We start from the raw sequence: 27,845 nt of genomic DNA, 5'->3' as shown, positions 1-27,845 counted from the left end.
AGTGAAACAACTACAACAACAAAAGATTACGTTAGAACGATTGCAGAATTATTAGCCTCGAAGATTCGATCAATCTCTCTAACATGCAAAAGGCTGTTTTGTATTAAGTTTTGTTAAGATATCAATATAATTTTCTCCGCAAGGTGATGCACTTTTTGAAATGTGTATAGAAAACACTTTTTTATTCCAATATAAGATTTACATATCTAATAACAACAACAAATTTTTGTAAGAAGAGCATCGTTGTCAGTGAATTTACTAAATATGAACTTACTAGAATGGGAAGCCGGCTCCGCAAGCTATGGTACCGTGACCGGGTGCTGGTAAAGGTTGACAAAGATTGGTGCCTGAAAATAAAAGAAAAAAATGTTAAGGTCTTAAGTTATAAACGCCTTTAGAGATATAGTGTTATTACATACAGCATAGACAAAAAAAGATATATAAAAATACATATAGATAAAAAACAATGAAGTGAAAAACATGCGCAAAAAATATGTTATATTGGCATTCAAGGAAAGGCAAGGTTTGCATGACTTGCATTGGAATTACATTTATCTTTAGTTTAATAATCCCTTGAAAATTTGTGAAAGAAGGCTAATGGTAAAAAACTTAGTTTTTCCTATACAAAGGATAAATTCAAAGTCAGATACACAAAAAAGACTACCGATATTTCGTCCATATTGATTCTTGAAAAACGAGAAGCTCAGAATTCCCCCGCTGCTAAGGTCTAGGGATAATCCCAAATATGATGTTCCAATGCGTATCTTAATCCGTTATTACACGAATATGCACCTTTTCGCCACAAAATCGGCTTAAAACCCACGGTGGGGCAGTAGAATGCATATCACTCTGTGAATTTCAACAGATTGAGGAAGTCGAATAGATTAATGTGCATCTCTGATAATCCATTTAAGTAGCGTATTGGGATTTACGAGCCATTAACAAAATATGCCAGATTTTTTTTTAGTTTTAGCGCATTAAAAGAGCACACTTGTTTTTTATACTTATGCCGATAAGAAAATATTTTTTTTGCGAAATTTTAATCATTCAAAAAACGAAGTGTTGATGTCACGCCATTGACGTAATAAGGGGAATTATAGAAAGTGCATGCAGCGCTTTTATGATGAATTACCATTTTCTGCTACAGTTTTGTTACACTATAACATGTATAAAATTGAGATTTAAATACAAAAAATCATTGTGTTACAAAGAGAACTGATAGTGTTTTAAGACTTTTATTGATAAAACGACATGTTATTCTTCACTTTCTAGATGTTTCCTATCATTTGGCGCTGATAAGAGCGAGAACCAGAATGACTTTTCGTAAGATAAAATAACTGTTCCGCGGTTAATTGGGTGCAACGGACAAATCTTTATTATGTTGGGTATTTTGATAGCGTTTCATTAACACCCTTATCTACCCGCACGATGCTAAATACCTTTAATTCTACTTCAGATGTTCGACATTAATTTATCACACTCGCGAAACCCGGGTAATTCGTCATTCTTATGATGATATTGAAATTTTATCAAAGTACATTCGGCATGCGGGAGCGGGGTAAAAAATATCAAAAATATCTCATTCATGAAACGTATTATGTGATGATATTGGCCCCTGATCATATGTTGATTAAATGATTTTATGTAAGAAAGTTTCGCGACCCTTTAAGAATTTAATTTAAGATTGCTCCCCCTTTTGGGAAAACAGCTGCAAGGCTTATTTGAATCTTTTACAAAAAAAATAATAATTAAAACTCTGCTAAGGTTACTTAGTTATTATTTAAATTTTATTAACTTTTATAAACTTATATAGCATCTTAATCAAAATACTTACTTGAGCCTCCGTTCTGTCCGACTAGGTTTGAGTCTGAAATAAAGAACAAAATTGCTGAAAATTGCCCTTCCAAATAATAAAATGACTCTTCAAAACAATAAAATATCTAAAATTGCTCTTCCAAATGATAGAATAACTGCAATTGGCTCTTCTAAATAAAAAAAAAATAATATTATCTTGTGAAATAAGCTTTCGCGCAGTTCCAAATTCACAATTTTTTTTTTCTTTTTCATATTTATTTTTTTTTTTTTTTTTTTTTTTTTTTAATCAAATTCTGTATCAATTTTTAATGTAATTTAACTTAGATTATAAGAGTAATACTTATACACACTTTGTTAAGCAGTAATATTATACAAAATAAAGAGTTAAGTATTAATGTCAATGATAGTTTAAATCTACTGGCCTCCAGATGAGCTAAAATGTTTCAAGAATATAAAACTTGAGTAAAAAGTACTGAGATTTTAAGAAAGGTAATTAGATTCAAGATAAAAGTAAAAATGTAAATGTTATGAGCGATTTATGACCGATTTTGCAGTATTTTCCCATATTTCTACTGCGTTACTAACGCAATTATGGCTATTTTTGCATATTTTGGATTTTACATGGATTGTTCATGCTGTTTGCAACGTAAAAAATGTTTTCTTTGTTCACTTCACAAATATTTTACTTTTTAATGCATTTTCAAAATTTTCATGAAAATAAACACGAATCTTGAGGCGTGCTGCTTTAACCGTAAAAAAGATAAAAGAAAGTGAAACAACGTAGAACATTACAGAAATGAAACCTTATTATTGCTTTAGGTGCTTTAAGTATATGGCAGATGCGAAATATGCCATTAAACTGAATAAAAAAATTAAAACTGTATCTATTTTTTTGCCAGTTTTATTACTATATATAGTTATATAATGTTCAAGGTACTGGTACTCTCAAAAAGTCTGCAGATTTCAGATATGACAGTATAAACCAATGGATTTTTACACTTTTAAACTTAAGATTTTGGAATCAAATGATATCAAATCAGAAAAAAAATATCTGGACGCTTTCAGAAAAAAGATATGAATTTGAGACATTCGGTTACATATTAAATATTTTGCGAGAAAAATTGTAAGGAAAAAAAACGTTTGTAAATAGGTTAAATATAGGTCTGTCGAGTCTTTATTTATTTATTTATTTATTTATTTATTTATTTATTTATTTATTTATTTATTTATTTTGTCGGCGTTCTTATAGTGTAAGAACAAACCCACGCGTTTTGTAACTATACCTCACTATCGACACAATTTATAACTTTTTACAGGTCAAATTTACTATGTTATCTTTGATAGTGAACTTTCTTTCAATCAAATATCAGTCTAAGCAAATTGTATCAAATTAGACCACATGGCTGGCTTATGTCCACTGTATTTATTTATTACGTTGAATCAATAACTTTTACAGTTGACCCGAATTTTCTTTTCATATAAACACCTTTGGTTTTTATTTGTAAACAAGTGATATCTTTGGTTAAACTAATAACACTGATAAGAAAAGAAAATTAATTCTTTTCTCACCGATTTTGTTTAAAGCAGAGTTTATGTAAAATTATTAGATGTGATTTTTTTTTCCTTTTTATATTAATTTCTGAAATATCAAAACTTTAAAAGATGGGAATTTAATTATCAGTGGTCGATGCCATAAAATGTAAAAGACAAAATGACTTTCTTTAAAATATGTGAATTAAACATTTCTTTGAATACATGTTTCCCGTATTTTTTTCTAAAAGATCATTTAAACAACTTGGAAACTTCAACATCCTTTACAATAGTAGGAGCCAACATAAATCAAATGTTTCCCAGTGGTAAGAATATATATAAAATAAATATTATTATCAAATATAAAATTAAACTAAATTAAAAATATGAATTAATGTTAAAGTTTGCAAAATAACTAAGTTCAACTTGAACAACTTTTGAGAACCTCATTATTTCATCTAAGTAAACATGTTAGTAATTGGAACATTAAAGGAAAATACAAATGTAGAAAAAAAGAGACTATACAGAATAGCCAAAGCAATATCAGATTTAAAACTTCAAAATGATATTAGCCGGCAATAAAAATATGGAAATACAAACTTTATTAACAAAAAGAACAATTAACGAAACATTCGTCTGAAGATTCAGACTTTAAACATGTATACAAAAAAAAATGTCAATGTTTTCACTCCAATAGATGTCAATTTATTCTCGTAGACATAGTTGAAGAAATATCACCAACTCATTAACTTACGTTCATACATGAAGAAATATTACCTACTCATTAATTGATGTTAATATATTTAATATAATACAATTAATATACGAGAAAAAAGTTAACATACCAATTTGTCGTTTCCGTCTTGCAGCTCTGAAATAAAAATGTAAAAATTGTTAATAATTGTAAACATATGTCGTATCAAAAGAATTGTATAAATAAATTTCGTATGAAACAAAACAATTATAACAAAAACATCCTGTTTTTACTACTAGTGCAAAATTTTATGTAATACAAAATGTCTTAGACTATCAAGAATTTTAAATAAATGGACTAGCTCTTTCGTAACATCTTACATAAGAACATAAGTAAAATTGTAGTATGTGAAGAACGTAAGCATAAAGCACGTCAGACAATACCAATCAAAATATAGATATAATAAGTACAAGAATTATTCTTAATATGTAACATACTTTTATTATTTAAAGAAAATCTTGTATTTAAAGTTATGCAATAAAACTCATAAATAAATTACTTTTATCTCGGTTTCATTTATGAATAACACATTTTGTGTCAATGGACAATCTGAAGACTAAAGGCTTTGTGTCTGATACAAAGACATTTACAATAAATATTTCGTATACAACTTCTTGGGAAAAAGTAACAAATCATACGTAATGATTTAATTTGTGTAATTAATTAATGAAAATTGTTACCTTGATTCAACAAGAGCGGCGCAACAAAGCAGCGCAATGCACGCCACCTTCATGTTGTAGGCACGTGGTGCCATTCTCTATAAAACGCCTCTTCTTTTTCAAACAAACTCCTATTTCTACGAAAATGTTATGTAAACTCTTTAACAAAATAAAATTGGAGGCTAAAACATTCGAAAATAAAAACTCTATACACTATTCGGCTTTTGGAGCCTCTGTTAGGAATCGGTCGAGGACCCACCGTATTTATAGCATTGACAAACCAGTCACGTGATCAAAATAATTTACATATCATGATTCGACTTTCTATCTGAATGGATTTTTTGTGCCGAGTTTGTCAAATCTTAACAAATGTCCTGACTGACTTTTTCTAAAGAAGTGCGAGGAGGTACAGAGATCGCTTTTATCCCTGTACCGAATCAGGACGCACTATCTACAGACGCAGTGCTATACCATTCATCGGTCATTGATAAATTGGTTTTCGCTTTTGTAACCATTGTTTATTCTAAAATTTAATATAATCCATAGACGGTTGAAGATTCAATTTTGTCTTAAATCGTCAGCTTTCGTGACCTATCCCTAAAAACTTATTACATTAGTTGTGGAAACGGAAGAATTTTGAAAAATACACCTTACTAAAGGCATTGTATGTATAAATCCAACGGATTATCGCTAAAAGCTGCAAAATATTGAACTGACCCGAGGATTTAAATGATATTCCTTCTTTTGGTAATTGCCTAACAGATTTTTATCTTGTATCAGTGAGGTAAACAAATTGTTGATACGATATGCAACAAAAAAGAAGAAACAATGAAGTTGCCATTTTTGTCTAGACCAAAGTTTTCAAAATTAATGAATAAAAAAAAATAACAACAAAAAGCAAAAAAAAAATTTCTTACATTAACTATATTTGGTGCATAAATTGCGCTCGGCATTGGTAATGTATTTCTCATTCTTTATAAAAGGCATAAAGAGCTTCCAAAATTGATATAATTTGTCGTCTGCGTGCCATTATATCATAAACAGAAATTGCGTTTTACGGTTTAAATGTTAAACGACAGAGGTGCAGATTATCTCGATAATTTATTATGTTAGACAACATTCTTCGATCTGTTACATGTATATTCAAACAGAAGCTGAAAACAATTTCTAGGTGAGAAAAATCAAATAAAATTGCCATTTCCAAAATTTTTACTGCAGACAATAAACAACGTTCCGCAGACGGAGAAAAAGTGTCACAGCCGTTCATTATTTTAGTACGAATGTGTCTGAAGCTAAAAGCTTATTGAAACACTCTCGAGTCCTTTCCTAAAACCAACCATTGCTAAGTTATGAATGTAAAGTTCAAGGAGACAACGGCTTGATTACTAGTCCGACGCGTAAACCACTCGGCAAGGCCGCCACTTTCGTCTGCATCAATCCGTTTCACGCAGACGACACTTACAGGATACAAAGAGGACAAGTCTCGCAACAGTCATCCTTGTTCAAGATCTCGTGCTATAAAACACATTTGAACTGAATGGTATTCGAAATTAATTAATACAATAATTTACTCGACATTTCTTTACCAATATGACTCTCATTGTTAGAGAATAGGCATATTTAAGGTAACAAGAATATTAACATAATCGTCAAGAAGTCCCAGTCCATAATTGTAAAATAAGGCAATGTTAAAAAAAATATTGACTCTCAAAGGCCAGATTTATAGCTCTCTAAGGTAAAAAAGTATTAGTTAGATTTTAAATTGTTTTGAATTATCAGTAATACATGTATAAATAAATTGAAAAAAAAATGATTTGTTTATAACTGAATATATAAGAATTTAGAATATTAAAAGGAAATTTTTTCGTTAGATTGAAAATATATAGAATTTTATCATAGTTCGTGAAAATATATTCCATATTTCACTAAAACGAAAACATATCGTCTATTATTTCTATTTCTAATATATAAAATATTCCAGTTAACCAATGTGATCCACGAGGATAACAAACACATTGTCTATTGTATGTATACAATAACAGTTCTGATATATGTGAGCGGAGAAGGTATACTAAGTACTGCATGCTATTATTGATAACAAATATGTAATAAATGTCCAAACAAAACCATGTATGAACGAATCGTAAATAAATAACCGTTACTATCTGATCGTTTCTAGTTTCAGTTTTCTTTTAATTCTTCTTCTTCTTCTTTTTGGTATGTTTGTTTCTTGTTGTTGTTGTTTTATTGTTGTTTTATTGTTGTTGTTTTTAACCGTGTTAATGTCAACTTGAACAAGTGTTGTAATAAGGTCCAATTAATACCTGGATGACATTAACTCTGCTTTCTTCAAAAATAAATGTTCAGTATTTCCATGAAGTATTGCTTATTACAGAAGTTAAAAAAATATTTTGTAAATTCGTTCTTGGCAAATCATGATGCTTCAAGCAAGGTTTTACTAGCGTAAACGCACGTTATATTATTATTTTTCCTATACACCGACCCTACGATCATTTTACATAAATGTGTTATATAAATTTTCAATATACAAACTATGACAACGAGTAAAACATTAGCAACGTGCAACAATATATTGTCATGTCCTGCGTAAGTGAGCAAGTAAAGAAAAGTTAAACAGATAATTTATAAAGCTTTTGAAAAATATGCTAAAACATTAATCTTGTTTACAACTTTTACCACATTGTTGATGTTTTTTCGAAATCAGTTAATTAACTCATGCTATTTTATGTTCTTTATAACTGTTTTGATAAATATGTTCAGATTTAACTAGTAATTTATTCAGGGGTTGTTTCAAAAGTCACTTTACCTTTTTCCGCTTCTCCTTTGTTTTTGGACTTGTTAATGCGGTTATTGAGATTCATAGCGGTCTCATGATGTCAGTTCTATCAACGCAGTCACACTCAAGGACAAATGAGCCGCGTCATGACAAAACCAATATAGTGCGTTTGCGACCAGCATGGATCCAGACCAGCCTGCGCATCCGCGCAGTCTGATCAGGATCCATGCTGTTCGCTTACAAACCCTATTACAAGTAGCTATAGAGAAACTGATAGCGAACAGGATAGATCCTGATCAGACTGCGCGGATGCGCAGGCTGGTCTGGATCCATGCTGGTCGCAAACCCATTATGTAGGTTTAGTCGTGACGCGGCTCAAATATTAGTCCTATACCGATGCATGATTTGACCAAGTAGCTATCGTTGTGGACTTATTACTATAGATTTGGTATATGAAGTAAACGAGCAGAACAAAAAGCCTTTGGTATTTTATTTTAAAGCTTAATGATATCATTCTCTTTGCATACAGTTCTTTTTTACACATAGTTACAACTATAAAAGGGTTTGGAAAACAATTCCTGAGAACTTTACCAACTGTTCGTCCTTTTAGCAGTTTAGAATGTATAGACCTTTTTACGACGCGGTCCGTTGCTATGAAAAATCGATCGGAATTAGAATTTTCTCGCGCATGCGCATTCTGCGTAGGGCAAAAAAATGCTTCGCCCTACATAGAAATATAGTAGAAGTTCATAGACAATTCCGAGTTAGTTCAAGGTAAACGGTAGAAAATTATTTAAAATAGCTTTCAACAAATATAGAAAAGATGACTTTATAGCTTTGTGGCGAAGAGTGAAATAAAAAGGCATGGAAAAGGTACTTGTAAAAGAATTTACGATCACGGATCTGACACTGGGATCATTTTTTTAAAGAAGATGTGGAAATATTAGCAAATGAAAAGTCATCTTATTTGCTGTTGAAATAGTTCATTTAAAAACAAAAGAAATTATATAACATGAAATCGAGATTAATTATCATTCAGAAAAAATATCAGAACAGGTGATAATGCATTTTTAGTGTTCAATATACCTGATTATATCCTTTATCCGATTTGCCTGTGATGCAAACAGAAAATTTTAAGTCACATCAATAGATTTAGAATAATTAATTATTTTTTTCAAAATCTTGAGGAGTTATTAAGATGGGTTGTTTGGAAAAGATATAACACACATTTTATCTGCTTCTTCGTAATACAAGTTATTTTTGATAATGCACGTCACACAATTTTTCTCTTCTCAAAATCCATAAACATTGATCGGTATATTTAAAAGTTACATAAATTACCATTTTAATAAGCGTAACTGATTAACTATATCATGATATTTAAACGTCCCGGTTGAATGAACAAACGTTCGCGTGCCAATCTGTTTGACACTAGCCGACTGACCAATCCAGTTATTCAAAGGAAGTGTACAATACAAATTGTGTAATATTATGTAATACAGGGGTAATAAAATTTTATCTTTAACACCCTGCTGTTTCAATTTAAATTACTGATGGAAAAGTCGTCTAATGATACCTTAAACAAAGACATGTGTGTGCGCCCGTTTTGACCATTGAATTATTACTCCCGCACATTTTCGTAGATCTGTTAAAAAATAAACATTTCAGTACTTACCGCCTTAAATCATCCCAAAATTAATATTTTTGGGTGACATAACATGAAATCGCATCTATTAAAGCCTTAAAGTATGATAAGCTGTAGACATCGTTATTGCTTTTTGCCCAACGCAGAATGCGCATGCGCGAAATGCAACATTCGTTGTTATGGAAAATCGTATTGTAAAAAGGTCTATACTTGTTTTATTATCATATACATAAAAAGCAATAGCACATGTAACCTGTATATGACACATACACATATTAAAAGCATTTACAGTCCAACCTCAATTATTAGAATTGCTGGGGACTGAAAATTTACTTTGAATAATCTGGGACATACGATAAGTTATCGTATATCCCAGGAAAAATCGATAGGTTCGAATAATCGAAATCCGAATATAGTAATAGACAATAGACAATAACTTTGTCCATATACAGCAAAAGTACCGTGTTTCCATTAATCAGTCGAGAAAAATAGATAAATATAAAAAGATGCGTGAAAAATAAAATGACATTGGTACTGAAGACATAAATACTTGCACTGTTATACACAACATCTTAGTAAAAAAAACATTGGCTGTTATAATGAATAATTTCATTTATTTCATTTTCCCGTACTTACGTTTTTGCGTAAAATATTTAAGATAATCAAAATTCTATTAGCCTTTCAGTCTGTTTAAAATTTGTTGTTTGTTTATTTGTGATTTTTGAATGGTACGGCAATTGGTAATCTTACAAAATGCCAAAAATTACCTATATCAATAATTCTGTGTGTATATCACAATACCGATCAACTTGCCTAATCACATATTGATGTCTTTGCATAGAATTGGTGCGGCAAGCACTTCAGATTGCATATTTATTAGGTAAATCGTGTTAAATGTTGAGTTTTCTGTAGATTAGATAAGAAACATGCATTTTACGTCAACCCTCGTGCATCAGTTCTATTAACACATGAAAAAACAAAAACAAAAAATCCTTGATTTCAATTGTAGCAACACGGTGTTCTTAACTCTCAAAGCAATAATGCCCAATATTGCTTATTTTAGTTTTTTTGCCCATATATAAATTAACCTGTGTGGCAGAGAAAACATTTCAGGAATTTGCATGTCTGGCGTATGTTACAATGCATAAATTAGTCGGCATGAAACGTGTCGAAACAGTGTTGAATAACGTAGCATGAATTTTGCAATCCAGTGTTAGTTGCACAGCAAATTCGTAAAACATCTTAACTTATTTTAAACTTGATTTATAACACATTTTTTTATGCCAAAGAAATACTTCTCAGAACAGCACAAATTAAAACATCACAGACAACTTTATCATTCAATTGTCTTTTTTTCAATTAAACTTTTGCGTAACGAACTGAATTCTTTTTTTTTTTCAAATGATAGATAACTTATAACGATGAACAAAGCTCCAAATTTGCATGCAAATTGATATTTGAAGATAACTGTGTTGTAACAGAGTAAACTTAAATAAGTAAATAATGATAAAAATTGATAAATTTGTTTCTTATATCTACTTGTTTTTTTGTTGTTTTTTTTTGTTGTTGTTTTTTTTTCGTTTTTTAGCGGTCTTTTTTTTTAATTAAATATATAAATTCAAAAAATATTGAATCTGAAGTCACAAATTGTAGAAAATCTACAGTTAATATCATTCAGCAAGAACATAAGAGTCAATCAAATAAAATCGTGACGTTCTTCCGTCACAAAAGTCTAAAGACGCTATTGTACGTCACGTGGTGTCATTGACGTCGTCGTCATGGCGGAAATTATGCTCAACTTCCGGTCGTAATTGTAGCAACACAAAGACGTGGCAGCTTTTTAACATTTGAAGTAAGAATTTTGATTTCTTTCTTTTTTTACAAATAGTTTTAGAAGCCAGTTATTATTTCAGATTACTTGTGTTGTTGAATTATTATTAAAATGTAAATATAGCGGCTTTCATTAGTGAACTATATTTAAAATCTAAAGCAGTAGCCCGAAAATCAGTTTTTGTTTGGTTATAGATTTTTTTATACCAATTCATCATCTACGAACCCGCGCATGTAATATAGACGTCACCGTAAGGGGTTTGTCGTTTTTGGAAGATATATTGATAAAGGGCTTACTTTCAATTTTCAGTTTAATGGTGAGGTAGATAGCTCTATTCCACATGCTCCCGTTGGGATATAGGTATCTCCGATTTCGGCCGTTGTTTCTGTCACCTATACTTGAGTCCGAGGAGGAGACACAACATCTCCCAGTAAAGTCGGGTAACAAACATTGATTGCTTATGTAGTCAATTTATTGTCGTCTGCGTAAATCTGCAGCAAGCGGATTGCATGCGCTTATATATAAGGATTCCTCTAAATAATTGTATACAATTGTAAGATTTATTTACATACAATTATTTGTTTAACTATTTTCTATTCTGTATTTTCTAAATGTATAATCTAGAAAATAAGACGTGCAATTATATTTGACTTTTTTGTCAAACAGATTCCTTAATCGCAGAAATTAACAACTCATCAGTAATTCCTAAAGACTTGTCAACCACATCATGGTAAGTAAAGTGTCCGTTATGATTTACAACAAAATTGTAACATGCATTCTAAGTTTTGTATTTGTATACATAATATCTTGAATTAATGTGTTCTTTTTTTAACTATATAAGTAGGCTTTTAAATACATGTAGCACATAATTCAGCGGCCTGAAAAAATAGTGTAGTGACCGAGCGGGAACTATTATATTTTGGGTCTGTTCGTTTTTATTTTCGTTTTTTTTTCTCTATTTTTTATGCGATTCGGCTGAGAGTGGGCATAAAGTTTGAATGCTTTACAATTTTTAAAAGTTATATATTCGACCTTATATCTCGCAGTCACCTATGTTCATCTTGCAAATCAAAAATGCTTCCTCGGCATAACCACACTCATTTCGTTCAATTAGCATAAGTGGAGTTAGCAAGAATACATTCCGCGTTTTGGTTTTGTTAAAATCTGTCTGAAGCCGCACTATTAAATGACTCATCGTGTTTTTTTTATACCTTTTATACCTTTTATGTTTATGGATAGATAAGAAATTTTAAATCTTATTGGTGCTGAATTAGCATACTGATTTTTATATAGGAAGACAAAATATACAATGTTAGATTAGATGAAACAGTTTTTACCGTAGCTAGTATCAGTTGATAAACTTTAATCGTCGAGCTTTCAGATTAGTTGTAAGAAGTTTCAAGTATTGTAAATAAATTTGATAGCAAGAAAAAAGGTATTTCAGTGTACTATTATATTTGAATAAAATCTCGTAGGGTAAAAGTTATTGACTTTATATTTTACCTTTCACGGAAATACAAAAAAAATCTAATTCATTGAAAAGATAAGAGGTTACCCGCACTTTGATTATCTTTTTTGTACTCAATTTTTCACATGTCATGTAGGTGTTAGTGAACATGGGTACTTTTTTATTTTTAATTCATAAAGTTCGTCAAGGGCAAAAAAGTGAATCTTGTCATTTTTCAAATATCGAACTTCTCTGAATTCACTGCTGAGTGAAATCGGTAAAAACCTTGACCATTTACAATCACAGAAATGCTATAAAATATATGTGACTGATGAAATTTATAGTGTAATAACAAAAAAAAAACTTCAGAAACAAAGAATATTCTAAATCTGTTTACCCTAATTAGTTATGACCTTTTTACTCTACGATATTAAAATATCAACGGAAGTAATGTTTCGCGCATGCGCATTCTGCCAAATGGCAAAAAGCTATGTCGGTGTTATTGGAAATATAAGCAATAAGTAATCATATGTTCAGACTGACGTTTCTTAAAATGCTATTACACGTAAACGGTAAAGTACATATAAGCCAACAAGTAATTAGCGCTATTTTGGGTTATATCTTGAAACATCTCAGACTATAATAGAAATCCAGTTACGAAATCAAGGAGTAATTTTTATTTCTATTTTTTTTCTTTGATTTAAACATACACATAAGCTAATCGTTTAATCAGTTCTATGACTTTTTTTTACAATTAGGATATTTCCTGTGCTTATAATGATATTATTTACGTTTCTTCTTGTTTGTTAATATATTTACTTATTTATTTATTTATTGAGAATAATCTTAAACATGCAAGTGTGCGACTTGATTTTCTGAAAAATAAACGCTAAGCCTTCCAAAAGCTTCCTACTGATAACGAATTTTGATATCATCACATAATGATATATATGTATTTAGGAGAAAAAAAATAAACGTGTTTTCTGAAAATACTTATTTTCATTGTCACTGCAACATGCAGTAACTTCGAGAATTTCCGAATTGTACTTAAACGCACGACTTATACCATTTACAGGTTTTAAGGGGGCAATTGGGAATTTAAGAATTACAAATGTATAGCCTTATAAATAGGTATTATCCTCGGCTAGCGCCACAGGTTATATTGATATAATTCTCTTTATTTACAGTCACTCGAGGCTGCCCATATAGCAACGCCCTGCATAGTACGTTGTTATTTTCAAGGAAAGCATAAAACAGTTGTTGCGCCATCCTAGAGTCGACCAAGGTTCTTTTGAATGCCCAACATATAAAACGGATATCTCGTTTTATTGGTATCATCCATCTAAAATATCATTAGTATTGTTAATGGATGAGCGGGGGATCGAGTCTATGTTTACAAGTCTAGCGCGTTACCACTTAACTAAGGATCCGCTCTTTAAAATGTGTCTCATTTCTGTCATATGCTCCCTTAAGCATATCTCATTTCAGTCTTGTGTTCCATAATACTTATCTCATTTCCGTCATATACTCCCTTAAACCTATCCCTTGCCAATCATTGCTCAGTTAAGCTTATCTCATTCGCATCATATGTTCCCCTTAAACTTATCTCATTTCCAGTCATATGCTCTTTTAAACCTATCTCATTCCAGTCATTGCTCCCTTTAACTTATCTCATTGCAGTCATTGCTTCCTTTAACTTATCTCATTCCAGTCATTGCTCCCTTTAACTTATCTCATTCCAGTCATTGCTACATTAAACCTATATCATTCCAATCATATGCTTCATAAGAATTACCGCTATCTAATCATTGCTTTAAGCTTATCTCATTCCAGGCATATGCTCCCTTTAACTTATTTGAACTAATTTGTCAAAACATTCTTTGTATAGGAGCGAGTCGGTTGGCGCTCCGTGTGTGAGTGAAGATGATTATCCGTCGGCCAAGTTAGAGTCAACTGTGATCGAGGCGTGTTCTGGTCGTAAGTTAGAAGATGTAGAGGTGCTCAAACAAAAATACATCAACAGTGAGATTCAAGACTTACCAAGGTAGTGTAATGAGTACCAAAGATTTTCTAACTTTTTGATTTCATAATAAATGTTTATATGATAAAGTAAAGTGAGTTGCCATTTCATATACAAGTATACTTCTATAAAATGAGTGTTAGACAGAGCCATGAGAACGATTTGAGCCGCGCCACGACAAAACCAACGTAATGCGTTTGCGACCAGCATGGATCCAGACCAGCCTGATCAAGATCCATGCTGTTCGCTATCAGTTTCTCTACTTGTAATAGGTATTGTAAGCGAACATCATGGATCCTGATCAGACTGCACGGATGCGCAGACTGGTCTGGATCCATGCTGGTCGCAAACGCATTACGTTGGTTTTGTCATGACGCGGCTCATTTATATTTCTATCATTTCTGTGACAAAGTATACAAGACTGTTTATCAAAGTATATAAGACTGATTATCACATCATATCATAAAGATAAAAATAATGAAAAGAATAACACGACTGAAAAAAGTTCATGCTATTTTTTTATGTTTAAGGCACATTATGCTTTAGAAACGAGTTTTTTTTTCCTTATGTTAGATATGCAAATGTGAGTTATATAACGTTTGAATAATTATTTTACAGCATGTTATATGCTTATCATCTGTAGATAGTAGCACTGGATGTGAAATTGTTTATCATTATACAATGTAGGAGTAAAATGTTAACAAAGTAGTATTTGACTTTTATACAAAATACTTAAATTACTATAACTGTACTAATTGCCAAAAGGCAACAGAAGCCAACTATGATTCAGGTATTTAGCAAATGAGTAACCCTTTAGACACTCTGACAGGATAAGAATTAAAAAAGCTGTTAAGAAATAAAGAATAACAGCATTTCTTAGGCATAAATGGGCCTTTAAGAATAAGTGACGTTACGTTAAAATATACTGTATTTTAGCTTTGTTAACTCGTCTTTAAAAGAAATTATATCAATTGAATTCATCTCATACATAAAGATATAAGTTAAGACCCTTCATAGAACGCTGTCAGAATTCCATTACTTTAACACTATAACCAATGAATACTTAGTCCCAAGACATCAATAGAAAATGTTGAACGGTACTCGAATCACTTGATTTAAGATTATTTCTATATTACTTGCCCAATGCGCGAGGAACGAGAGAAATAACCTAAACAAAATTATCAGGCCAGGTCCCCAAAAAACTTAAAAATTAGAATTTCTTCATTCATAACTTTATCAAATCCCGCATAGATTATGGTCAAGCAAACTAAAAGAAAACTTAATATGCAATAGCAATACACTCAGGCTTCCTGTTTTTGAAAAACGTCAATTTAAGAATTTTCGTAAGGCATAAAATCAAGTTTATTAGGTTGACTTTAGTACAAGATTTTAGTCGGGTTTATATAAACAGTTGGAAACTTTATATAAGGTCATGGGTGGAGATAAAAGACAAATCAAGGTTAAATAAACATTAGAGCTACTATACCTGATATATGAGATTTACTCATCAAAGATAAACATTTCGTTGACTTGCTAGACAACTTTTACAAAGAAGTACGTCTGGATATTATTGTTTAATGCACTGAAGGGACCTTTTCCGAAGCGTTTTTATCGATGATAAAGTGTTTGATAAAAAACAGCAATCAGCAATGATATATCTAAAACTTCCCATGGTAATCACAGACACACCAATGATATAACGTTCAGTTGTACGTACTTAGCCAATAATAGTATGCAGTTTGTCTTGTCTAAGTTTTTAGGTTAAGGTCAAAGTGGAATTGGTCATGAAAATGATTTTAGCTCAAAAACGTAAACATCATAAGGCTTAAATGGCGACCAATCCTTCTCAGTATAAAGACAAGTTGTGCTCTGCTTTTAAGACGAAACACAACAACGAGAAAAACATAAAAAAATCTGAAACACGTTGATATTATAATAGGTCTACAAATTTTTGATTTTTTTTTAATAATTGTTACGTGTGTGCCCAGAAAAGCCGTTAACATTTATGTTTACACACCCCGTTGTTTTTATTACAAAAGAGAACATTATATATTGTGGAACCTTCAAGACCTAAAAGATACATTTTTATTACTTTATAGACATCGTTTCTGTTTCGTTTGCTTCTTTCAAGATTTTTAGCCGGATGTATACATCATGGTAACTGGAGGTCACGGAGAAATAATTTGAACCTTGGTTCCCAAGATATCAAAACTCAGCTGAACAAACTGAATCTTAAGCTGGGTGCAAGTCCAAATAACGCGGATGGAGAAAGACATGTCGAATACAGGTTACATGTTTTTCTTTATTCCGAAAAGGTTACATTATTAATAAAGCGGTTGTTACGATAATAAAGCAAACTTTCTAGTGGAATGGTAATCAGTGCCAATCATGTTTTAAAATGGCTTCAAGATTATTTTTTTCCGAAATCAGATAAATCAGCAGTTTAATAGGATATGTAAATTCCGATAACTTGAAACTTTAATGTAATTTTAGTCACAACGATACAGTAACATCTCGTGAAGAAGATCATGTGCGTTCCTCTGATGATGCGTGATGCGTTACTATTGATATGTGTATATTTTCAGATGTAAAAAGTACACTGGTCCTAGATACAACCCACTGGACAAGCATAAATCTGCAGAGGATATTCTGTATGGTGACTTCTGTAACACTGATGATTACGATCCCGAACTGGCTGCACTGTTTGAAAATTATATGGAAGAATGCGACAGTGTTACGAAGAAACATTTCAGTGATTTTCCATCTCTCAGTGAGAATGAACAAGAAAATATGTAAGATTTACCTTCAATGCAGTATCATTCCATATTATGTTGAATTTGATATTTCATATAGACTTTAACTTCTATCATTATTTTTGGACAGACCTTTCTTTCATTCTAGACATAAGTGTCATAACCATTCAACATTTTATCTAGACATAACCATTCAACTGTTTATGGGACATTACAAAGAATATTAACTTATTTAGTAGGTAACAATTCAGACCGACTGATTTTGGTCTGCACTGATCGCAAGGGTAGAATTAGTTGCTGCCGACAGGCTGTGGATAAACATCATTCGATTTTCTATTCCACATACTGTACTAGTTTCGTTAACGTAAAAGGATTAGAAGATAAATGAAAAAATGACTTTTTCATTCACTACAGCATCTTCAAAATGTTTGGTTGCATTCCATTCATACTAAAACAAGAAAGAGACAGTCAAAGGACAACTATTTAAGAAAATTGCAAAGCTATAAACTTTATCGATGGTGTCTTTGTGGTGCATGAGTTTCTTTTAATGTTTTCAGCCTGTCTAAATGCCAAAATGACATGGACTCGGAACACGCCTTTTTGTGTGGATTTATTGAAGGCATGCGACAAACAGATAATCAAAACAGAGCTAGGAAATGCGAGAAAATCGTACAGGGATCTGAATTCGAGGATAATGCCGCCAAATGTATGGCAGGTTATAGAGATCTGATATGTAGTAAACAAGATGTTACACACCTGTCACTACGAGAATGGGAAAACGTTCGCAGGTAAATGTCCCTTTATAATAGCATCTTTGATTTTCAACTAAATTTGATCGACCTTGTTTATGTAAGAGTTTTATAACTCCAATTTCAAGGAGTGCCCAAATAATTTTTAAAACCTTTTAAATGCTACCAGCGGCGGAATTAAATCTTATTTTCACTATAAGACATGATAAATCACCCACTTTGAAGTTATGTTACTCAAGACTTTAATCTAAATCTGAAAAGTAATAACATGTCACAACCGATAACAATAATTGTTCTGTTTTCCCAATAGAATTGAAGGTCAATTTACTCTATTGGAAAAGATTGTCAAATTTCAAATGGCCCGGATAAAACTAATTCATGTTGTACGATAGTTGATCTAAATTTATGTAAGAAACTTAAATGTTATGTTTTTAGGACTTTTGGACCTATAAGCATGGAGTTTCTTTTAAACCTGCTTTCATGAGAACTTAATAAACTTAAAGATTCACTTTTAGCCAGCCGAATGTAATCTTTAATTAAGCAACTTTAATGCATGCTTATTTGGCTAGAAATCATCATTGAGGGCATTGTCCCACCTATAATATACCCAGACCATCATGCTTCTCTTTATAGTTTGGTCATACTCAGTATTCTTTGATTCTTTATTACTTTGACATTTCTGAAATGAGAAATTCATATATTCAAAACAGAATACGTCCATTATGTCAACAATGAGTTCGATTGCTTTTCTTTCCTTCGGAACAAAATAACATATACATGTACCATGTACCATGTACCATGTATACATTAACAATGTTTTCTACGTAGAATAATTAATAGTCAGAAATATATTACTAGGATAAAGTATTTTCAAGATATTGTCGCTAGATTTTATATGAATCTCAGTTAGTAAATGGCGAAACAATGATATCGAAGTAAAATGTATTCTTCCTTAGTTACAACAACAGACAGGTTTTCTTAATCCTTTTTACCTTCTGAATTTGTATAATGGATTTGGCCAAGTTTAAATTAGGAATACTTCATTCAAAATTTAAGAGATTCCAATATCAAATTACAAAATTGACCTGCCAACAGTGTAAAACCTGATTCAGACAGCACGTATATGCAGACTGACATTGTTCTATACTCATGCAAAAAGAATTATGACTACATGCTCTTTGTTTGTTTGTTTTTCTGTTGTTTTTATGCCAATGTCTGGCCAAGTTCTGAATTTAAAGCAAGGTAAATCTGTATACAGATTTTAGTGTTCGATAAAATGATTTGTTTCAATCAGTATCATGTAACAACCTAACAAAGTACCATTGCCGCATTCTTTTCAGCTATGTTACTGTTGTTTTCTTCCAGGCTAGAACAAGAACAAAAAGAGATGAAAAGAAAGAAAATGATGAAGATGAATTGTGGTAACCGGGGCAAAAAGCTGAGGCGTGTTCGCAACACTAACGACAACACAAAAGTTGTCACGTCATTAAAAAAAGATTCCACAGAAAATGCAGGTAATGTTTACAATATTATACAGAATAGAACACACCAGTTATTGAACAGCCTCAACTCTTTTAATGAATCGTTAGCTATATTGCCATAAGGCCTTTTGTTTTAATGGTTTTCAATATACAACTACTGCTCCATTAGCAAATCCAGAGACCTTTTCGAAAGTCCATACATGACATGTTAAATACACTTATACGTCTAGTAGTTGAGTGAAGTTTATAAGTTTATTTTACGTTATAGACCCCTGTAAGGGCTCTGGTATATAGGAAACGGAAGTTGGTCATAAGACGCTACATGACATGAGAAAATCATGCTTTAAAGGTTATTATAATGTTACATGTTGGTCTAAGTTAGACACTTTAAGGAGCACGTTAGTCTTTTAAAGATACCTATAGTTACTTGGTCTGTGAAAGAATCATTTAGCTATAAATAAGGCTAGAAAATGCCCTTTAAGTTGTACATTGGTCTTTAGAAAACGCCTTTTAGTTACGCATTGGTCAACTAAAGGGAAAAAACTATTCTCACAGTTTTCGTGTCTTTTTTAAAATAAGCTAGCAAGGAGACACAATGATATTTTTTTATTTTCTAGACCGCTATAGCAACAAAGAACTTAACTCTACATCGAGTAGAGCCAAACTTACTCCGAGTATGAAAGAGAAGAGTGTAAATGTGAACAAGTACAGGGTAGTTGATACAAACCACCTAACTGATGAGGACAAGAAATTGATTCAGCTTGCAAAGAAGAAATTGGAGCACAGCGTATTTTTCACTCAAGCCCTCGAGGATACTTACGTCAGCATGATTAAAGCCCGGCTGTTAACCAGTGGTTACAAGCAAGATGGCGGCCGGAAATTCAACAGTGATTTAGAAGAAAGTAAAACAAATATTCCAAAAGTGGAATTGAAAAGTAAATGTCGCATTTGTCTTTTACTGTAAAACACGACGTTAGACATTCATTTTTTTAATTAAGCTGATATATAGATATATATATGTGTTTGCGTGCTTAAGGTAAATATTTCATATTTGTCAACGAAATTTTTAATAAAACATTTTAAGAAGAAAACGCACTTCAAAACATTTAATAAATCTGCAAATTAATGGGTATGAAAACTTTGTATACTGAAAGAGTATCGGCAAAAGATTCGATTGTCACTTTCGGAAACGTTCAGATTATAACGCAATTGACTTAGAATCGTTGAAAATGACCAATTGAAATACAATATTCATTTTGTATTTCAGGTACGATCATTCCATTTGACTTAGACGGTTGGACAACGAAAAGTAAAGTGTCTTTTGATCAAGAGGGCGTCCAGGTGTCATTGTCAGAGGTGCTACATCCAGTCGAATCCTTTGAAAAACTCGGATCGCCATTGTGGACACCACCGCCACAATTGCCTACTATTGGCAAACAGGTTTGGATTTTTTGTCGGTTTGGCTAACACATGATTTCATTGCGTGATAATTTAATGGTTTTAATTAGAAAACAAATGTGTTGCCTCGTCATAAAATATATCTCTTCAGTTCTCCATTTATCAATGACTAAAATATGTCTTACTTTCGCACTACGCGAAATGATTAAAATTTGGAAACTTTCACAGAATCTACATGTACGTTAAAAAATGTACATAATGTCACCTTTCAGAAGCCTAAGGGACCATTGAAAAAGTTTGCAGTTAATGTTACTTGCTTTTTATTTTTCTATCAAACCTTAAATAGTCTTTTTGACTAATTACGGTATGACATACTGATTTAAAGCTCCTTCTACTATATTTCAATCACGAACCTGCATTGTAGAGACCATTAAAGTTTGCTGTTGTTGTTCTTACCACTTCTATGGATAATATAGATGTGTTTCCAATTGTTCTAGACTCCAGCTTGTGCAAATGGACCCCCATCAAAATCATCTGACCACGAAAATAACCTTAGTGGTAATGAAGATAAAGTGAGAAATACCTCCAAACCAAAACAACTTGGAGTCATGGGTGATTACAAGAAGGCGGCTAAACTTGTCAAACTAAGACTAACCAAGTCTAATGACACTGCAGGTGGCAAGGCATCAACCCTATTGGACAAATCGTTTGCGAACGTGCCACTTTCTTATTGTGCTAACTATAGTATCGGCCAGAATTTGAAATCCAGCACCATGCTTACCACAAATATCAACCTATCAGATAAATTAGCTCAGAATCTCAAGGATTTGAGCAGTAACCCTAAGGCATCCATTTCTAGACATCGGGAGAATAGCCCAAAGGTATCTACAGACCAAAGTCAAAATGTAAAGCCGAAAACTAAATCCTCTCTTTTTCTGCCACAAAGTGCTAGTTCTTTAGATGTCGACGGACCTAAAACTCAAAAGGTTAGTTCAGACAGTGCAGGTAGCGTGTCCAAAAACCATGATCACTCAAGAAATGAATTGGGACAAATTATACCGGGACAGCAAGGGCACATTGTTATTGAGCACGACTCTGAATCTGAATCATTTCCCAATATTTCGGTGACATCACTCCCTAACAAGATTCCGCTTGAAAATAATAATAAGCTTACAAAGATTCAAGAAGAAGATAAGAATACCTTTAACAAAGGGGCAGCTGTGCGAGCTGCAACTTGTTCATCACATTACATGTTTAATAAAGGTGACCCGCAGCTACTTCAGCTTAAAGCAAAGCCCTTACCCCTTCTTCACAAGGTATGCACTTCATGTGGAGGTATTTCGGAATCTCAAGACGATACAAAGGGGAAGCAGAAACAGAAGTCGAAGAGAAAGAAAAATGCCGCCAAAACCAAAGTCGACGAAAAAATATGTTGTAAAACATTGATAAAGGATAAGTGGAAACTGGACAAAGGGCGTTCTCACAGTTTGGAAGCGTCTTCAAAGGATATTGAAAAGCATTCATGGAAACGCGCTCGTGATATTTCGCAGAACGAAAGCATGCCATCTAAAACGTCATTGGTGATTTCGCCGAGAACACAGCAAAAAAGCGAAGAAATGTCAATCAATTTTATGAACAAGAGTATAAAATTTAGATTTCAGTGTGATGTCTCTGTAGAAAGTAATGAGGATAATGAGGGGAACAAAACCAACAAGTGGCTAAATAATTTATCTACTCCGTCAGGGAAAGACCGTTTACAGTGTCCTGTCGCTACAGAAACAAGAATTTATAAAGACCGTTTAAGGCGCAATGCAAGCGATCGAGAGGAAACCACCCCCCAGACACCTGCATCATCACCATATCTTGATTACTGCAAGATAAAAGCAGACAAAATAGCAAAGAGACAGGAGGCACTCTGCGAAACTACTGAATTTCTCTCTGGTATGTTGTGATACTTTTTATTTAGGTAGCCTTTTATTGCTTTTATCACGTAGTAAACACTTTTCGTCAGTCCTATTAACACATACGAGATTTCTAGGTCTACGAGCCTGTTTAATGTGATTGAACAAATGTTTTGCTGACCTTAGTAAAGTAACAAACTAAACGTTTGGCAATTTTCACCCAACGTGACAATGATCAATTTTGTCTGTAGGATTTGACCTGTGAGGGAGTAAGCAGAAGTACTTATAGATTACCTAGTAAAACATGTGTGTAAATTATTTTTGATATGATATTTTTCCACCAAACAGTATCTATATCTAACCCTTACCTAAGTAAGTAAGTGTAAGTTGTACAATATTACACACGTTTTCGGCTTGAATGACTTTTGGCCGAATTATGGTCCTTGAATAAAAAGCTGTTTTTTTTGTCTTGCCAGCTACACAGAGGCTTGTCGGGACTACTCCTCAGAAACAAATGTTGCAATTCCATCCAAATTTTACAGGAATGATCAATACCAAGCTTAGCTGAGCATATCGTCGGCATTTTCTGTTTTAATGATTTTGTTATAATCCGCTCTTGGTTATAGATATTACCTTATAAATGCAATGCAATAATTTCAAATAAAGCATCATAATATAGGGCCCGGTCATATTGCACAGGTTGGCGCGTTTTCGTGGATCGATCAATGGTGTATTGGCGGAAAAACTCTCTTTAACAATAAAACATAAAACAGAAGTCATACTTAGAGCTATGTATTAACCGACTAAACTTATGTATTGGATCAACGATACTTTTCATTTGAAAGAGTCATTTAAAATTTTAAGGGATTTCAATATCAAAATACGATAAAAAGAGCTCCCAGCATCAGTTTAGAGACTGGTCAGACAGAACGGATGGATTTGCTGAATATTACAAATGCTCAACATGTTCGGTACCAGCAGGTAATGACTGTCCATTGATTTGTCTATATATACTTCAGATACTTGTCTCACAAATGATGTGTACACGCAAGCTGCAAAGAAAGCCAAACGATTTCCTGTCATTCCCATCAAGAAAAGCAGGGACAGTCCTAGAACGGTCAGAGCTCAACTATCAAGCAGAAATTCAGGTGGGTGAAGTTTTGTTTAAACATACACAAATCATGTAAATGTTTAACATATCTATGACTCTATCATGACTTAAAAAGTGAACAGATGGGTGTAAACGTTATGCTAATAAATGTATAACAAGGTAGAATTCCAGTAAATAAAGAACATTTCTTACTTATTTCTTTCTTCAAACATTGGTAGTCATCATAGTCAATGACCAGAAAATATTTTCAAATGCAATACTTTCACTAAAAAAAGATTCACCGGACTATCTGGAAAGTAAACAAACAAAGAGATAACTTTTTCCACCATGAATGGTTTTGTGTGAAAGAAATGTATTGTAATAAAGTCAATATAAAACATTTATTCTTGTGTTTCAGGATCATCCAGGCCAAACAGCAACTGCGATTTATTAATAGAGTCAACAAAACCCTCGAGACTCCCGTGCATGAAATCGCTTCCAAATAATATACCCATTGAAAATGTGAATAATATAAGACCCATTTAAATTATCAATACATGTACATTCATTTGATTATCTAATAAGTTTAACAATGTCATTTGATGAAAAAAGATGTTCCTGGAATAGAATATATATTCGATATGATAATCAATTCAATTCAATTCAAACGTTTATTGCAATTAAGTAAACACATACTTATTGCAAATTAAAAATGATAGAAAAATACATGTAAACATGAATTTTTTTAGAAGCATAGTATACAGGAATATAAACAAATATAATTAAAATGTTACATTACAATAATCTACAAATGTACGTGCTTTATTCCTATAGCGTTTTGATAATATGCTAACTAAAACAACATACCTGTATAAAGTGGCCGCCTGTATAACAATTACCTGTTTTACAAAGAAATTTTAATTCTAATAAAAGAAAGACTTCCAAATCTTTCTGTATATAAATTTTGTATACTGTAAATCTAATTTTTCTTTCGGAAAGCAAGCATGATATGTCAAACTTTTCGAAAAAAAAATAATACGTACTTAAGCATTAAATATATTTGTTTTTCTATTATTATATTTCCAGAATGTATAGCAGAAGCAATGAAAACATTTAACTGGAACAGTTCAACATTTTACTAAAGAAGTTTAACCGGTTATGAAAAATATATAAGTAGTTTATTAATAAAATTTATGTTGAAAGTTATCACTATTGTTTTTTTTCTGTTATTATGAAATAAACTCACCGTACCAAGGAAGTTTATTCAAGATGCAGTTTTTCTTTTTATGTCAGCATGAACATGTGTCAAGCACATTAGCATGTTCTTATTTAGAATACATTGTTTACATTTAACACTCCACGGTTAAGTTCTCGCATGTATAAGGTCTTTTAATTATAAAAAGTTCGGCGTAAAGAAATAGTTAAAAGCTTAATGTGTGACGAAGATTAAAACCTACAAAGCTAGAACGGAAAGCGGATAACTAAGAACAGCCAAGCCCGAACTTCTGAGCAGTTTTACTAAGCTCTAGACAGTTGGTTGACATAGCTGTAAGTTTTCATATTGATATCCCCCAAATTGATAAAGGACAGTACTAAAATTCGACATGGAAAAGTCCCATTGCGTTAAGGGTTAATCCACCCTTTAGAATACAGTTCAAGTTCAAATGTTTCCTGCAGTCAGAAATTCTTAGACTCTAATGAGATTTTATAGGAATCAGCATTTCATCTTTGAAAGCACATATAAAGACATTACAAACATCACCATAATTATAACGGGGGAAAAAGAAATCCACCTCTATTAACATCTTGCGGTAAAGTATAGGACATTCTTCCACTGTTTACTCTTTTAACCAGCTTACTGAACGGTTTATGAAAATCCTACGGAATTTAACATATTAACCTATAGACTCAGTAAAGATAATATCTTTCAATATGTCAGCAATGAATTTCATAATTGAAAAGAAATTCTAAAAAAGTTTTATTAATGGAAGGGAAGCAACTCTTCCGTTTTTACATTTTTTCCCTTCTATTGACAGGTATACCGCCTGTGCATTTTCAGTCATTTCTACAAAAGACACCCAAGTAATGCGAAACATGAGAAGATAAAGGCTATATGGCATTGGTGACGCTTTAACCAATTGGCTCTTCACTTCTAAGACACTTTAGGCAAAAACTACTAAATTATCAGGAGGTCAAACACGGTTTGTTTGTAAACAGTTCTATTTTAAACATTGAAGCTCCTTGACCTTTTGATAATATCAAATTAACAAAATCATCTACTTTTAAACAAACCAACCTGTTCCCCTAAATAAAAATCTGTCTTTTTGATCATAAATAGAAGATTTAAAGATTTTGAAATTCGATTTTTTTTCTTCATGTAACCGACTTCTGTAGAACAAAAAGTAGGGGCGGGGTGCATTACCCTTTGCCGAAACTTTGCTACACCTCTGCATGGTAAACGTTCGTGCAACCGCGCCTGCTTACTAGTAAATCCTTATACTTAAAAACTTCAAATGTAGGTGATTATTGGGTAAATCACCATAAAAATCTGGAAGAAAAGTGATCCTTCAGACGCATTAATCACAGCAAAATTACATGAAATTGCAGACTAGGATTGATGAAGTCTGCACACCAGGAATGATGAAAAAGAGCAACATCCCTCATACCCAATAGCAAGCCACATATAAGTTAGAAATAATGTTGACCTTCGTCATTGTTCTCATTACAGACTTTGTAGAGTCAATCACTTCTTGGGATATTGTCTTTTTCTTCCCTTTTATTTTCCGATCAATGTCAAGACAGCCAATTCTAAGGTCCAGACAATGTCTATGTAGTTGATAAACTAGCTCAGTCATCAAACAAATACAGTTTGGTTTTGAACTTATAAACATTTTACTAACATGATAATTAATGTAAACGTTATGAATCATAAAATTAACTGAGACTTCAAATTTTAGATAACTTTTAAATTGGACAAATGTTATCAAACATTAAAAAAGGACAGTATTTGTATTTTTAGTCGTGGTTATAAAATGAATTCAAAATAGATAATATCACACGCTTTACTTTTTACATATAATTCAAAAATGACGAAAAATTGCTTACAATTTCTAATTTTGTGTTTTTACATCTTTTGTCGTCGACATTCAAGAAGCCTTTAAGTATCGGTAGAAAAATTATCTTTATAAACATGTTTACATGTATACTTTAATCTATTTAAAAAGAAAAAAAAACTCTGTCAAATTCTGTTGAGATAAAACAATTAAAAAACCTCCATATCCATCTTGCAAATAGCAGTTTTTGTATAATTGGTCTCTTATTAAAAAGACCTAATCTCAAACCTCTTCAAATGAGCTGCGTCATGACAAAACTAACATAATGCGTTTGCGACCAGCATGGATCCAGACCAGCCTGCGCATCCGCGCAGTCTGATCAGGATCCATGCTGTTCGCTTACAAACCCTATAACAAGTAAATGAAGTACAATGTAGTGAAAATGATAGCGAACAGCATGGATCCTGATCAGACTGCGCGGATTATACGCATTATATTGATTTTGTCGAGACGCGGCTCAAATGTTTTTAGCTTAGCCAATGACGTGGTTGTTGGCTATCTAATGACATATTAATATGCTACAGAATGCAGGTACGTTTTTAAGATTTTGTGTGTATATTTTTCATTTTGACATTAATTGGTGGTGTTTTTACATGACTTAATGTAATGTACAATCATAGAGGTGTAATAAAAATCGCTGCAGAGGTATTAGTAATTTCATGGAGCTAAATATATCTGTGGCAATTTGTATGAAATAACATTCTATCGTAAATATCCGTTCCCGTGCAATAAATAATAAAATGGATTTAAGATAAATGCGTTGCCAATTATTGAATACTCTGCAGCCTTAAATCCGAATCGGTTTTTAGTTTAAACTATATTTTATTTATAATTCATACATTTACATAATAAAGTACATGAA

At 32.2% G+C, this 27,845-nt stretch overlaps 2 protein-coding genes across 11 annotated transcripts in view; one reads left to right on the top strand and one right to left on the bottom strand.

Moving 5' to 3' along the window:
* Window positions 1-5,000, bottom strand: part of LOC132756118 (mucin-5AC-like) — a 71,732-nt gene extending 66,732 nt beyond the window's left edge. For all 10 annotated transcript variants that reach the window (XM_060747110.1, XM_060747114.1, XM_060747116.1 and 7 more), the window contains exons 1-4: window positions 4,780-5,000; window positions 4,191-4,216; window positions 1,835-1,867; window positions 275-347 (exon numbers count right to left, since the gene is read on the bottom strand). In XM_060747110.1, coding sequence (XP_060603093.1) covers window positions 275-347; window positions 1,835-1,867; window positions 4,191-4,216; window positions 4,780-4,853 — 206 coding nt within the window. In that variant the 5' untranslated portion in view covers window positions 4,854-5,000. The remainder of the gene's footprint in view (window positions 1-274; window positions 348-1,834; window positions 1,868-4,190; window positions 4,217-4,779) is intronic.
* Window positions 5,001-10,998: 5,998 nt separating this feature from the next.
* LOC132756117 (uncharacterized) lies at window positions 10,999-25,105 on the top strand. The gene is made up of 14 exons (XM_060747109.1): window positions 10,999-11,052; window positions 11,341-11,471; window positions 11,698-11,761; window positions 14,367-14,522; window positions 16,630-16,785; window positions 17,084-17,290; window positions 17,809-18,039; window positions 19,366-19,514; window positions 20,099-20,416; window positions 20,749-20,921; window positions 21,377-22,820; window positions 23,800-23,928; window positions 24,289-24,402; window positions 24,958-25,105. Exons 2-14 carry the CDS (start codon window positions 11,372-11,374, stop codon window positions 24,963-24,965), a joined length of 3,249 nt encoding a protein of 1,082 aa, XP_060603092.1. The 5' UTR covers window positions 10,999-11,052; window positions 11,341-11,371; the 3' UTR covers window positions 24,966-25,105.
* Window positions 25,106-27,845: the final 2,740 nt, after the last annotated feature.

The sequence above is a fragment of the Ruditapes philippinarum genome, unplaced genomic scaffold (assembly GCF_026571515.1).
Source record: "Ruditapes philippinarum isolate M1 unplaced genomic scaffold, ASM2657151v2 ctg1854_1_1_1_1, whole genome shotgun sequence".
Classification (NCBI taxonomy): domain Eukaryota; kingdom Metazoa; phylum Mollusca; class Bivalvia; order Venerida; family Veneridae; genus Ruditapes; species Ruditapes philippinarum.
The sequence above is the reverse complement of the archived record's forward strand: the minus strand, read 5'-3'. Positions and strand labels throughout refer to the sequence as shown.

What these genes read in the sequence shown, in the direction of transcription:
- LOC132756117 (XM_060747109.1), top strand. Translation starts at nt 11,372, where the DNA reads ATGCTCCCGTTGGGATATAGGTATCTCCGATTTCGGCCGTTGTTTCTG. An exon ending in GAGAATGAACAAGAAAATAT is followed by an intron (nt 17,291 to 17,808) that starts GTAAGATTTACC and finishes TAATGTTTTCAG; the next exon opens with CCTGTCTAAATGCCAAAATG. An exon ending in ACTATCAAGCAGAAATTCAG is followed by an intron (nt 23,929 to 24,288) that starts GTGGGTGAAGTT and finishes CTTGTGTTTCAG; the next exon opens with GATCATCCAGGCCAAACAGC.